This window comes from Rattus norvegicus, chromosome 5 (assembly GCF_021556685.1).
Source record: "Rattus norvegicus strain SHRSP/BbbUtx chromosome 5, alternate assembly SHRSP_T2T, whole genome shotgun sequence".
NCBI lineage: Eukaryota > Metazoa > Chordata > Mammalia > Rodentia > Muridae > Rattus > Rattus norvegicus.
Genome location: NC_141538.1, coordinates 160317326 through 160332447, shown reverse-complemented (window position 1 = coordinate 160332447; position 15122 = coordinate 160317326). Strand labels below are relative to the sequence as shown.

General features: G+C 47.9%; 1 protein-coding gene across 4 annotated transcripts in view; it reads left to right on the top strand.

The window, feature by feature from the left end:
• The window catches only part of Tmem51 (transmembrane protein 51), a 50047-nt gene extending 41511 nt beyond the window's left edge, over positions 1-8536 (top strand). For all 4 annotated transcript variants that reach the window (NM_001109273.2, NM_001443968.1, XM_087550750.1 and 1 more), the window contains 2 exon segments: positions 3264-3787; positions 7432-8536. In NM_001109273.2, the coding sequence (NP_001102743.1) occupies positions 3447-3787; positions 7432-7840 (750 nt within the window). In that variant the 5' untranslated portion in view covers positions 3264-3446 and the 3' untranslated portion in view covers positions 7841-8536.
• Positions 8537-15122: the final 6586 nt, after the last annotated feature.

Below are 15122 nucleotides of genomic sequence, written 5' to 3'. Positions count from 1 at the left end.
TGTGTATGTTTGTGTGTGTAGGTATGTATGTGTGTATGTATGTGTACATGTGTATGTTTGTGTGTGTAGGTATGTATATGTGTATGTATGTGTACATGTGTGTATGTTTGTGTGTGTATGTGTGTAGGTATGTATTTGTGTATGTACGTGTACATGTGTGTATGTGTGTTTGTGTGTGTATATGTTTGTATGTGTATGTGTGTAGGTATGTGCATGTGTATGTGTGTGTATGTGTGTATATGTTTGTGTGTTTGTGTGTGTATGTGCGTGTGTGTATGTATGTTTGTGTGTGTATGTGCGTGTATGTGTGTAGGTATGTATTTGTGTATGTATGTGTACATGTGTGTATGTGTGTGTTTGTGTGTGTGTTTGTGTGTGTATGTGTATGTATGTATGTGTGTATGTATGTTTATGTGTATGTGTGTCTATCTGTCTGTGTGGCATGTGCACATTTGTGCAGTTGGTCAAACCTATGTCTATGGTGTGATGGCAGAGGAGGATGTCATATGTCCTGATCTATTGCTCTCCACCTTATACCTTTGAGACAGGGTCTCTCTTGCAGAACCTGGAGCTAGGCTTGCGGTCAACAAGCCCCAGCAATCCCACGGCCTCCACCTTCTACAGTCCTAGAGTTACAGGCACACACGGCTGTGCTTGGCTTTTTACTTCAGTCCTAGGGATTTGAACTCAGGTCCCAATGAGTGTCCAGCAAGCACTTTATCGAAGGAGCCATCTCCATAGCTCCCCTTGACTTTTCCCACTACCGATTTTTATCGAGGTCCACCTCAAGCTCCCAGCCTGCAAAACGGTGTCTCACTATGAGTCTCACAGAAGCAAAATGCCCACGGCTACCATAGAACCTTGTCTCTCGCTTTCATAGGTGGATCTGTACCTGAAGGTTTTAGCATGACAGCAGTGCAGGAGTCTGCCCAGAGCCTCCCCAGTATCCCCGAGTAGGTGACCCCTCTTCCCTCTGCTAACGGTGCACTTCAAAACCCAAGATACAGCATCATCCCTGTGTCGCCAGACTGTCTCAAACGTGAGTGGTGATGGGCAGGTCCAGCTCTGGACTCTAGAGAGCAGCTTGTCAGAGCCAGATACCCTATCTGTCCCCACTCCAGGTTGCTACTTGTTAAGGACATGCTGAAGGCTTTGTGGCCCAAATCGGCTAAGCATAAAATTAGCTTCTGTGTATATTCGGCAAGGGAAAGCAAACCGGGCTAAATATACCACAGGTCCACGAGCGGTCAACAAACAGCGGCCCAGTGGGAACCTGATTTTCCCAGGCCCAGGGGCTCATGGGTTGGAGAGCATGGGTTCTGAAGAATGCTGCCACTGGAGTCACTGCCCTCCTAGGTTGTTCTCAGATGGCTTCCACAGCAGGCATGAAAGGCCCTGGGTTCCAGCCCCAGCACCACACAAACCAGATGTGGTGTTGCAGACTGTGATCCCAGCACTTGGGAAGTGGAGACAGGAGAATCAAAAGTTCAAGGTCATCCGGGCTATATAATAAGTACAAGGTCAGCATGGGCTACATGAGACTTTGTCTCCAAAACAAAACAAGCAACCTGTATTATGACAAGGTGGTCCCCCTGGTCCTACTGTAGCTGTCTGTGCTCTGTATACCACAAACAGCTTCCACACGCCTGTACTCTTACAACACATAGCATGTGCTCATATGCCTTCTGCACATGTAAACATGGCATATGTGGTCACACACACCCCTGATCATGCATTCACATACATACATGTGTACCTGTACATACATAGCCATACATACATACATACACACATACACACATACTCATGTGTGCCTATGCACACAACTGTGAATTCTGCATGTGGTCCTTTCACAGCAATAAAACATTCCTTCTTGGAAGCTTCCAGAAGCCACAGCCTGAGCTAGGACACCCTCACACATAGACACACACACATACACACACACACACACACACACACACACACACACGCACACATACACACACACACATACACGCACATACACACACATACACGCACACACATACACACACATACACATACATACACACACATACACACACATACACGCACATACATACACACACACGCACACACACACATACACATACATACACACACATACACACACACACACACACACACACACTCACACACTGCCCAGCTCCAGAGCTCACACGCTCTCTTTCATTTCGTGTCACTCCTTGTCTCTACTTCCCGAGTGTCCCCTTCCTTCCTTCACCCAGGCATCTGCCGCATCCCCCCGGCAACTCGCAGGTAGCCAGATGCACCAGAAACATTTACTGGGTGGAAGAAAAGGAAGGCAAGGACTTCAAGCTGAGAGAGGATGTTGTCCCAGATATTTTTAGAGTAATTTTTAACAAAGCGGCAAGTTTCAGATGAAGGCGAAAGTTTAACAAGAAAACATCTCCACGGCATCACGTTTCAAGCTCCCCAATCAGCTGTGCTCAGCTGTGCTTTCAGAAGGCTGGAAAGAATGCAGGATTGAAAAACAAGGCCTGTCCATCTAAGCGTCCACTGGGCGGCCCTGCTCGGGAATGGCTCCTGCCCACCCCCTGACTGAAAACTGGGCAGATTAGGACCGTGCCCTCTCCTCCTCCATGATCTCCAAATCTGTCCTAAACCACAGCTTCAATGCCTTGCCTCTAGACTCCCTCGGTCACCGAAGGTTCTGGAATCCCAGCTCCCATGGATCTTTGAGTGGCTTTACCGGAAGAGGGATTTGGTTGGCTCACTACTTCTTGTCTTGGAGGGGGAATCCCTTTTCTTAGAACGATGGTCACATGACCTTAGTCTGCACCTTGGTCTGCGCACCCCCTCCTGCACTTACAGGGTATTCCAGTATTGCTCCACTAGCTACTGGGGTGAGCCTGTCTTCCAGGGGTCCCTTGCCAGGGTAGTATACTGAGCTCAGCCGGCTAACTCGATAGGACTCATTGTTCCTGCTGCATCCCCGCTCCCCATCCCCCAGGTGACAGAGATGTGTCTGACCCTGGCCCAGCAATGGCATCTTTCCCTCTCCTGAGTCCCATGAGGGCCAAGAGCAGACCACACTTCATTGAACCTCACAGCACATTGCAGCTGCTCTGAGCACTGACCTCACTGGCCTCCTGCAGGGACAGATCTGGTTTTCCCTTCCAGCACAGGGGTGCAGGCTGGTGACTCAGCCCTGCCTGGTACCTCCTTCCCAGAGAACCTCCCCAAGACGGAGCTGATGATCTCTCCTTCCCTCTCCTCTTCAGATCTCTCATCCGCTCGGCCCACCCCAGCCATTTGAAGAGAGTCATCGCTTGAGAGTCTACAGATGATTTTTTTCACCGTGACACAGGAGAGTTTCTTTGCTCCGTGAAAGGAGTATCTGTTGGCACTACTGCTTCTCCATTCATTTTCTCTCTTTGAGCTGGGTCTTGCACCGTTCCGCTGCCATGATGGCCCAGTCCAAGGCCAACGGCTCGCACTACGCACTGACGGCCATCGGCCTGGGGATGTTGGTCCTCGGGGTTATCATGGCCATGTGGAACCTGGTTCCTGGTTTCAGCCCTGCGGATAAGCCAACGGCTCAGGGCAACAAGACAGAGGGAGGTGGTGGCATCCTCAAGAGCAAGACTTTTTCAGTGGCCTACGTGCTGGTCGGGGCCGGCGTGATGTTGCTGCTGCTATCCATCTGCCTGAGCATCCGGGACAAGAGGAAGCTGCGGCAGAGTGAGGAGCTGGCCAGAATTCAGCAGCAGGCAGGAGCCGTGCCCCCCTCCCAAGAGGAAGACAGGTAAGATCCAAGTGACTGCTCCCTCCACCCTAGGGTAGGGACACACTTGCGCACGGGATGGTGGAGAGAGCACTTTACTCCCCGAGTCTGTATTTCCACTCTCCTAAAGGAAGGTGCCTCATATTTTTACAAACAGCCTTGTGCTTACTAGATGCAGGCTTCTAGGTGGATAATATGGTGTAGCACAGAAACTGGTGGGGCCTAGGGTCCCAGCGCTCTGTTGTTTGTCTCTCTGTCCCAGGTGCTGTGTGTGTCTACTTTGATTTTAGAAGGTCAAGGCACAATTATTTTGCTTGGTCAGAAATATCACGAACATATTTAAATGATAGACGATAGATAGGGCCTATGTAATAAAAGTTTGGCGTCTCTCTTAGACACATTTCTGTTGCTGTGCTCAAAGCACTCTGACAAACGCAACTTAAGGGAGAAAGGATCTATTTAGCTCACAATTGCAGGTCTGTCATTTTGGGAGAGTCAAGAAGAGAGAGGGATGAGTTAATGTATGCAGACAGCCCTGCACTCAGTTCTGGGTCTCTCTCTCTCTCTTTTTTAAATATTTATTTATTATATATAAGTACACTGTAGCTGTCTTCAGATACACCAGAAGAGGTTATCTGATCTCATTACAGATGGTTATGAGCCACTATGTGGTTGCTGGGATTTGAACTCATGACCTCTGGAAGAGCAGTCAGTGCTCTTAACCACTGAGCCATCTCTTTGGCCCTGGGTCTCCTTTTCATCCAGTCATGAAATGCTGCCACCCAATTCAGGGTGTACCTTCCCACCTCCATTGACATAGTCAACACCACCACGCCCTGCACACACAGCCTCAGGCGTTCTCAGAGGCCTGTCTCCCAAGCCATGCTAAATCGGTGTTTCTCAACATGTGGATCGATATCCCTTGGGCAAATCTCCATTTTCAAAAATATTTATATTGTGATTCATAACAGCAGCAAAGTTGCAGTTATGAAGTAGCAATGGGAATATGGCTGGGGCGTCACCGTAACATGAAGAACAGTGCTGAAGGGTTGCAGCATTAGGAAGGTTGAGAACCACTGTTCTAGCCAGTGCAAGCTAAGGAGCATAGGCACTCAGCACAGCATCCATACTAGGTGTTCTTCTCGCTGCTCTGACCAAATACACAGAGTTGGCTTAAGGACAGAGGCTTTATTCCGTCTCTCCGTTTGAGGCTAGGGTCCATTGTGGACAGGAAGGTGCGGCCGCAGGAGCCTGGGGTGGCTGGTTACATCATGTGGGAACTCAGGAAGCAGAAAGAAATGAATGTTGATTTTCAGGTCCCTGTCTTCTTCTTCCGCTTCATCCAGACCCAGCCCATAAATGGTGTTGCTCACATTTAAGTCAGGGTGGATCTACCATACACAGTTAAACCTCCCTGGAAACTCCCCTGGTCTCCATATGCATGGCTTTGACCTTGATGGGGCCACAGGGAATGAACACGTGACAACCACAAGTAAATCTGGGACTGAGTGGGTCATGCACACTCTAATGGAGAGGCACCAGCCACAGCCAGGAAATTCACCACCTTAGGGGGGTCTCTGTGGAGGAAGTAGCCTTAAGCTGCAGCCATGGGGAGGAAACTGCAGTCAGTACTTTCTGCTCCTACTGGTCAACCGTAGACCAGGAAAAAGGCCTTGCCATTCCCGAGTCTGGGACATTGGCATTCTTGACACGGTCCTATTCATGTGAACAGTGCACATTGACACAGGGCTTCATCTACTCCCAGTGACCCTCACAGACATCCCAGAGACGTGTCTCCTAGGTGATGCCTAATCTCAAGATGACGATGAGGATGAACCCCTCCCTCCATCATAAAAGAGCCCCGTGAATCGACACAAAAGATGTGCATACTGGTCAGAAGATAGAGAGAGGTGACAAGCAATGGTTTCATAGCTGTTCCACCTCATTAATCCTGGCGTACAAATAAAAAGACACTTTGTGGGGTTGGGGATTTGGCTCAGTGGTAGAGCGCTTGCCTAGGAAGCGCAAGGTCCTGGGTTCGGTCCCCAGCCCCGAAAAAAAAGAAAAAGAAAAAAAAAGACACTTTGTCCTCCCAGGCCCCTCTCTCACCTACGTCAGCCAAGACAGGAAGGTTCTAGCATCAGAGAATTAGAAGGACAGTATTCCATGAACATTATGGGGACAGCAAAATGGTTCGATGGGTAAAAGAGCCTGCTGCCAAGCCTGACCACCTAAGTTTGACCTCAGGAACCCACATGAAGCTCACCTCCCACCTCCATGTGTGCACCATGACACAAGCACGTGGGTGGGCATGCACAAATAAAAGACAGGTAGATAGATTGGCGATTCCCCCAGACATGGCTGACCTGCGTTCCTTAATGCAGAGCAATCCCCACATCACTGAGAATGAGACATTATAGTGGTATAGCCTTTAGAAGGCTCCAGAATGTGAGACACTGTGGGTGGGCTCGAGAGGGACAGCGGCAGACAGACAGGGACCATGGTACTCAGCATGATTGCCTCTGGGTGGAAAGATTAGGGTTTTGTTTTTGTTTTAGGGAATGCAGGTGGAGGGATTTGCAAAGTTTGTATTTTCTTCCTTTACAAGATATCAAGGAGGGAGGGTGCTTTATGTCAGAAATATTAGTCTCACTTTCTTTCTCCCTCTCTCCCTCTCTCCCCCTCTCCTCCTCTCCCTCTCTCCCACCTCTCTCTCTGACACTGTGTAGCCATGATTAGCCTAGAACTCGATATGCAGAGTGGGATGGCCTCAAACTCAGAGAGATCTGCCCCCTTCTTCCTCCCCAATACTAGGATTAAACCATACCCTGTCTCATTTTCTGACCATGACAGTACACATGCCGACCAGGCATGTACCACAATGGTACAACGCTGGTCTTCCTTGGGGAAGGCCCTGGTCCCATCCCCACCACCAAAAAGAGAAAGAAAAAAAGAGACCATATTTGCTGTATTACTGTTAGTCCAAAGAAGCAGAGCCAGCTACCTGCTGCTGAATGACAGGGACACATTCTGAGACATCTGGGGGATGTGACTCAGTTGGTAGAGTGCTTACCTAACAAGCCATAGGTCCTGGGTTCTAACCCCAGCACCACATACATTGGTGGGGACACCTGAATTACCAGTACTCAGGACTCAGAGGCAAGAAGCTCAAAGTTCAAGGTCATCCTCTGTTACACAGGGAGCTCAAAGCTAATTGAGCAGAGATGGACGCTGGTACTCAGTTCAATTTCTCCTCTTTATTCAGTCCAGCTCCCCAGCCCATGGGATGGTGCCGCCCACATTTAGAATAGGTCTCATGGACAGGCAGGCCCAACGGGGCTTCTCTCTTAGGTGCTTCTAGATCCTGTCAAGTTGACAAATCGCATTAACCATCGCAACCTTGATTCATTTGTTTCCCCATCTGTAAAATGGGCATAATGGAAGCCCTTACCTATGGTGCCATTGGCAATGGAAAATAGGTTCTTCTATTTTTTTTTTTGGTTCCTCTATGCTCAAACACTTACCAATTATTTCTAGAGCCTGCAGGTGGTTTGCAGAGTTCCTATGTAAGAACCTAGTATTCGAATGTAACCCCGAGTCCACCTTCTGCGAACTTTCAATGACGAGTGTGTGCTGACTGATGCTTTGTGTTTGTTGTCCTGCAGCCAGGAAGAGGAGGAGGAGGCCTCCTCACGGTACTACGTACCGAGCTACGAGGAAGTGATGAACACGGGCTACCCAGAAAGCAGGGACCAGGAGCAGAACCCAAGGCTGAGCATCTCTCTCCCCTCCTATGAATCGCTAACTGGGCTCGACGAGGCAACCCCCACTAGCACCAGGGCAGAGACAGAGACCAGCCCAGGGCATGCTCCTGACAGGCAAAACTCCAAGCTGGCCAAACGCCTGAAGCCACTCAAAGTTCGAAGGATTAAATCCGAAAAGCTTCACCTCAAAGACTTCAGGATCACCCTCCCAGACAAGAACGTTCCCCCTCCCTCTATCGAGCCTTTGACTCCTCCACCGAAGTATGACGAGGTCCAGGCAAAGGCCCCCGAGGCCCGGCCACCCGATTGAAAGACTCTCTGACTACGCTCCCTCCTGTCTCACCCTCCACACCAACAGACTTCGCCAAAGCCACTCCAGCCCCAGTCGAGGGGGTCAAGGCACACTTAGCCACTGTGATGGGGATTCTGGGTAGAGGGAGTTACTAAGAACGGTTCACAGAGCCTCGCAGAGTAGGGGCGCCAGAAGGATGCTGGGAGTTTGTGATGCTCTGAACCATGGCAAGGCATTGTGGCCTTGGCACCCTCTCCATCTTCCTCTCCCACTCGGGATCATTGCCCACACACTCCTCTCCTGGGCAGGGACAGGATCCCTAGTGACTCCCTTTAGACCAAGGTTGTCACTTCCACCACAGTTGCTGGGTTTCAAAGAGAAACCAAGTTTTGTGCTTGCCTTCTTCGCTGAGCCTTGAACCCGTGGAGAACATGGCTCCAGCCTTGGCCAAAAGGACCTAGGACTGTCTGATGGATAAAATGATGGCCGTGTGGGAGTGAATTGTGAGGGAGGTGCCTAGAGGCCCCTAGTGCTGCCGGTTCTTTGAGGGTCTAAGGCCTGATGACCTTCAGCACGGGACACAGAAGATGATTGTCTGAGTCGGTACACTGGTCTCCCATGGGTAATGGGAGGCAAGAGGGGAAGGCGCTGCCCCGTGCCTTCTCAAACACCATGCAACTGGGCATTTTATAATAAAGTGTTTTATATGTAGCACACCTGACTACTGAGTCATTTCAGCAGGGACTTCAATAATAACAGCTGGTCACCATGAACACCTAACTCGCAGGGAGCAGTGTTCTAAGCACCAGCTGTGTTAGCCCATGTCACCTGTACTGAAACACCCTGTGTTGCACCGCTAACAAGTAGCTCTGGGCTCAGATCCTCTGGCTCCAGAGTCTGAGTTCTTACTTTCTCTCTCTGCCAAGAAATGTGGTAAAAGAACACTGACCACTTACGAGGAGACTTGAGGCTCCCCTCATCAACCCACAGACCACTGGAAACTTCGAGCAGTGCCCCACTCCCACCCCCAAGCAGCCCAAGAAGGAGCTCAGCCTGTCACCTACCCCCAGAACTGACTGGAGATAGATATGTTCCCTCTAGGAGGGGGACAGTGTCTACTGTACAGCACACACCACCGTGAAATACACCAATGACCACAGACTATTAAGGAAGGGAACAGAGACCTCTGCATACAGATCTTGGCCCTGGAGCAAAGCCCGGGACAGAGACCTGAGTCCAAAGGAATTCTGCTTGGAGCAGCCTGCTGGGAGTCCCGCTCGCTCCTTGGTTTCTGGGAAAGAGAAAGTGTTCTGGGCTCTGAATGTCTCACAATAAGCTCCAGGAAGCTAGAAGGCAAATTACTGTCTTCATACCAAGCAAGATGGGCTGACATTCTAAGGTACAAGTCATCGTGAAAGGCTGAGCTGGAGACGTGGCTCAGTTGTGGTAGAGGACTTCCCTCACTTACAGGGAACCACATAAACCAAATTGGTAGTAATTCCAGGACTCAGGAGTTAGAGGCAGAAGGGTCAGGAATTCACAGTCATCCCATCATCTGTGAGTTCAGGGCTAGCCTGAGCTACATGAGACTCCTCCACCCCACCTCATCTCCAAAACCAGAAACAGAGTCTGTGTGTTCATGCATGCCTCTGTGTGTGTGTGTGTGTGTGTGTACACGCCACAGTGAACCTGTGGAAGTAAAAGGATAACTTGTAAAAGTCAGTGTCAGTTCTCTCCTTCCGTGCTGTGCCACAGGGATGAAACTCAGATTGTCAGGCACACTGTGGGATGCCAGGGACAAGAACTGAGGGCCCTCGGCTCACCAGTGGCAGCTTCCTTCTTCGGTCAGCTCCATTCTCTCTCCAGAGCATCCTCCCCTGCTTCCCTCCCTCACCTTGGCCCTCAGGATGGTCCCATCACCCACCATCTTGTCCGCCTCATACTGGGATGAGAGAGTTCATGCCTGTAAGTTGTCCTCTGGTTCTCTACCTACGCACCACAGCATGTGTGTGCCCGCCTACACACACTACAAACAAAATAATAAACCAAGAGAATTCTTTTAAAAGGAAATAAACTCTTATGCTTAGAGATCAGCCCGAGTGTGTCACTTAAGTCTTGAAAACGTGTGTCTTAAAAAAAAAAAAAGAAGAAGAAGAAAGTTAACTTTTACAAAGCCAATTTTCCTATTTTTCCCCCATTCTAGACTTAAAGATTAATTCTCTGTAGCATTATAGAAATACAGTGCTGGTCCATTTCTCCTACCTGCATCATGCCTAGCTTGCCTTTAATAGAACTTTACAAAGTTGCAATAACCTGGGATTTATTAACATTCTATAAAGGTACAGCAAAGATAATGGTCAGTAGTGCCTACAAAGTCAACTGTGCTCTGGGAATTAGTAGATTGTTCAGCAGCATACAGCCAACGGGGAGCAATGTAACAAAATAAAACGACCAGAATACAATTTTAGAAGCAGAAATCATGGCGTGCCTTTTCTGGGTTATAAATCTTCTCAGGAAGAAGAAAGGAAGAAAACTTCAGATAAGACAGCATGGTGCCTGGAGATAAGCCTCGGCGCTGTGGAGAATTCAGGAACTGTGTGGCTCTTCAAAATCAGGCAAATGTTCTTAGTACCTGTCCTTGTGCTGTCATATCTGAATGTGCCCTCGACGATAGTACCCAGCCGAAGACAGTCACCAGCATCTGTGAGGAAAATAATACGGTGTAGAGACTGCAAATTTATTTCTTGAATAAAATCCAATAATCCATGTGGATAGTGTTGGCATGGAAATGAGGAGGGATTTGATGTAAACTAGTGCATAAATGTAGCCGGGACATCAAATTTTCTGCTTCCTTCAAAATTAAATGGTAGAGATCAAGAGCTGAAATTTCTTAATTCTGATAAATTCCTTGTTTGTTTTAAAAATCAGATCCCAAGGACTAGTCCACAAGTTACTTTGTTGGTGGTCTTTTGTTTTTTGTTTGCTTTTGTTTTTGTACGAGCGCACCACGTGAGCCTTTGCTAAGAGTATATGCAGTTTAGCATCAGAGTCCGCACAAAGGCAGCAGAGAAAGGACTGCAGAAAGACATGTCATACAGAAGATGCTGTGGGAGGAAGACAACTATTTTAGTAAAGGTAATGCCGAGGTAGACAAGATAGCCCAGTGGGTAAAAGTAATGTAGAATGCCAAGGTAGACAAGATAGCCCAGCGGGTAAAAGTAATGTAGTACCAGCTTCATGACCTGAGTTCCACCCGAGACTCTTACACCTTGTCCTCTGACGTCCACACATGGACTGTAGCAAACATCATACACATGTGTATGTACATTAAAATAAACCAATAGGTGTACTTTAAAAAAAAAAAAAGGTCTAACAGAACAGTGTTGGTAAGGTGGCTCTGCTTATAAAGATAACCTGAGTTCAATTCCTAGTGTCTTAGTTAGGGTTACTATTGCTATGATGAAACACAGTGACGGAGAGCCAAGTTAGGCAGGAAAGAGTTGATTTGGCTTACCCTTCCATACCATAGTCCATCACTGAAGGAAGTCAGGACAGAAACTCAAACAGGGCAGGAAACTGATGCAGAGGCCATGGAGGAGTACTGCTTACTGGCTTGCTCAGCTTGCTTTCTTATAAAACCCAGGACCACCAGCCCAGGGATGGCACAAACCACAAAGGGCTGGGCCCTCCCCCACTGACCACTAATTAAGAAAATGCCCCATGGGTTTGCCTACTGCCTGATCTTATGGAGGCATTTTCTCAATTTTGAGTTTCTTCCTATTCGAGAAACCTAGCATATGTCATATGTCAAGTGGACAGCACACCCAGCATCCACCGAGGTTGTCCTCTGACCTCTCTACACAAGCTGTGGCACACTCCCTCACCCATGCACACACCACACACACACACACACACACACACACACACACACACAAATAGATAAATTTTTAAAGATAATGCTAGGTCAATTAAAAACATTCATCTCATCAATCAAAATGCCACGAAGCAAGCCACAACTGGAACCACAAATTTTAAGACTTCATTTTTATGTTTCTTTTCCAAGTTAAAAAAAAAAAACCTTTCTGACTTAAAATGTTTCCATTCGCTGAAAGCAATAAAAATTGTCCATTAATCTTTTCCTCAAGCCAATAATAGAAAGGTCTCGAGAGGCTAACTCGGTGCCAGAAATAAGACCAAAGTAGAGGCTGTGGAGGAACGTCAATGGCTGTTCCATAAATATGCTGAGGGCAGGCTGTCCCACGGGTCTACTTTATGGGGATTGGAATACTTAGATATGCACATTTTTTCCCTCTGAGATCGGGTCTCCTATATCCCAGGCTGGCCTTGAACTTGCTAAGTAGTTTCGGGTGACCTTGAACTTCTGATCTACCTGCCTCCACCTCGTAACTATTGAGATGACAAACATGAAAATGCCACCTTACCCAGTTTATGCTATGCCAGGGCTCCATTCCATGGTTTAGTGCATGCTAGGCGAGCCATCTTCCCTTTGAGTCACCCCCATGCCTGGCCTCAGATGAGGCCATTTTTCACACATGCTTACTTGAGTACATATTGACCTGAACCAATACAATTTTATCTCCACTGCTTGTCTTGCATCCACCTTGTCATAGTTGGGGTTGGATGACACTGACAAAAGGGTGTTCGCTGAAAAACGCCCACCAGCAACCTCAACTTGTCCTCATGAGATGCCAAGAGCACCTCCCACGTGGGCTGTTATTATTTGGACCAGAGTTGTCCCCAAAGGCTTATGAAAAGGCTTGGTCACCAGCCCGTGGTATCAGTGGATCTTTTAAAAAAGTTGGGCCCTAGCTAAAGGACTTCAGGTCAGTAAAGTGTCATGGTCTGAATCTAGAATATCTCCTATAGGTTTGTTTTAAATACTGGGTCCTTGGCTATGACACCATCTGAAGGCTGTGGTGCCTCTGAAAGAGGGACCTGGCTGGCAGAAGTAGGTCACTAGCAGTAGAAGTAGGTCACAAGTTGTAGAAATAGGTCACTAGCAGTGGGTCCTTTGAAGTTATGTCCACCATGATGGTGAATGTTGATTGCCAACTAGACAGAATCTAAAACTATCTAGGGGCATGTCTATAAGCAAGTGAGAGTAAACTAATCCAGGTGGGAAGATCCACCCTGACTGTGGGTGGCATCATCTCCTAGGCTGGGATGCTGAATTGAATAAAAAAGAAAAAGTGAGCTGAGCACCAGCATTGATCTCTCTTTGCTTCCTGACTGCGGATGTCATGTGACCAGCCACTCCTGCTGCCATGCTGTCCCTACCATGATGGGCTGACTGCATCCCTAAAATATGAGCCAGAATAAACCCTTCCTTCCTTAAGTGACCTCTATCAAGTCTTTTCTGCCACAGCAAAGAAAAAGATTAAGACAGGGGGTGTGCTTTCAATAGGGATTGAGACCCTGACCCTCTCTCCTCCCCCCCCCACCTGTGCTTTGCTTCCTGGTCACCTGACATGAGCAGCCTTCCCCTACCACATGATCCCACATGATGACCCATGTTACCCCAGGCTCCATAGGAACCAGATCAACAGTCATGGACCAACATCTCTGGATGAGACTAAGTAAACATTTTAATGTAAGTTGATTGTCTCAGGCATTTTACTATAGCAATGGAAATACGACTAATTCATGTGTCAGCCAAAAATGTTTCTAGATATTGTCAAATGTCACCTGGATTGAGGAAAATACCCCTGGACTGAAAACTACATGGAAAAATCGGGGTGGGGGGACTTTGATTGAGTGGTAATTTCCATGTTTATACAATGCAATTTTGCAAACTGACTCTGGGTCACAAGACAAAAAAAATCAAAGAAGTGAACCAAGTGTAAAGGAGATTTTGAGAGCAGGGCCTTGAGAAGGAAGGTTCTAGAGTTCATCTTGCCCAACTTCCTTGTGTAGGAAAGGAGAACAGAGATAAAGATCTAGGCCTACAGGGCACACCACACTATGCAAATGTCAGCAGTTATGAGTAAACACTCAGTGGCTTCCGCCTGGGAAAACAAAGGACACAAGAAACACCCTTACAGGGTCCCCATGGAACCCTGAGAGGGGCACTCTGTCAGCAGAAGACCCCATGGGTGAAGCACATCATGTAGTTGTTCCTGTTTCATTTCTGTGGCTGTGATAACTAGGAAAGAAAGCAACTTAGGGAGAGCAGGCTTATTTTAGCTTACAATTCCAAGTTACTTCCTATTATCTGGGAGAAGTCAAGGAGGAACAGATAGTCAGATAGCTATGTCACACCCACAGTCAAGACAAAAGAGAAGTGAATGTGTGCGTGCTGGCTGGCTTGCTTGTGCTCCACTCGATTTCTTCACCCTTATATAACTCAGGTCCCTAGCCTAGGGAATGGTGCTGCCCACAGTGGGCTAGGTCTTTCCTCATCAGTTAACTTAATAAGACACCCCCGTGAGCTTGACGATAGGCTAACCCAGTCTATACAGTCCCTCTTTAAGACTGCTACCAGGTGATTCTAAGTCGTGTTACAAGTTGTATTTTGTGATAGTGGGAGAACAACTCTTTATAGAAAATCTCTGGTTCACACTCAACAGAGGAACTGCCGGTACAGAAAACGGATAGGTGAATGAATAAGCAAAGTGTACCATGGAGTGTTACCTACCTAGGACATTCTGGCACTTCCTTGCCATGATGAACTTGAGGACTTTGTGCCAAGTGAACTCAAGACAAAAAGGGCTGGCAGATACATAGCTCAGTGGTGCTCGAGATGCAAGGAGCAGATATTCAAAATGACTGGCACTTCAAACCCACAGTCAAGACCAGAGAGAGGCAAATGTGTGCTTGCTGGCTTGCTTGCCTGTGCTCAGCTCAAGCTTGATCTGTAAGCACGAGGACCTGAGTTTAAACCCTCATGACCCATGGAAAAAGTCAGGCAAGCTTCGTGCCTGTAACGACAGCACTGGGATGGTGGGGACAGCTGATCACCAGCGCTCACTGGCCAGACACCCTCACTGAAACAGTTTCCTCTTCAGTGAGAGACACTGTCTCAAGGCAATATGGTGGCAAGCGATAGAAGACACCCAATGCCCTGGTCACTTGCACACTTGGCAAACACATATGCCCCCTGACACATCCAACATGAATAAGTAAGTTTAAAAGTCGGGCTCAGAGACATATATTTATATGAGGAACCAACAGGAGCCAGACTCGTAGAAGCAGAAGGTGAATGCTTCTGCAGAGCCTGGGAGAAGGGAAAAGAAGCCTGTATTTAAAGGGTATGGTTAGGGTTGGGGATTTAGCTCAGTGA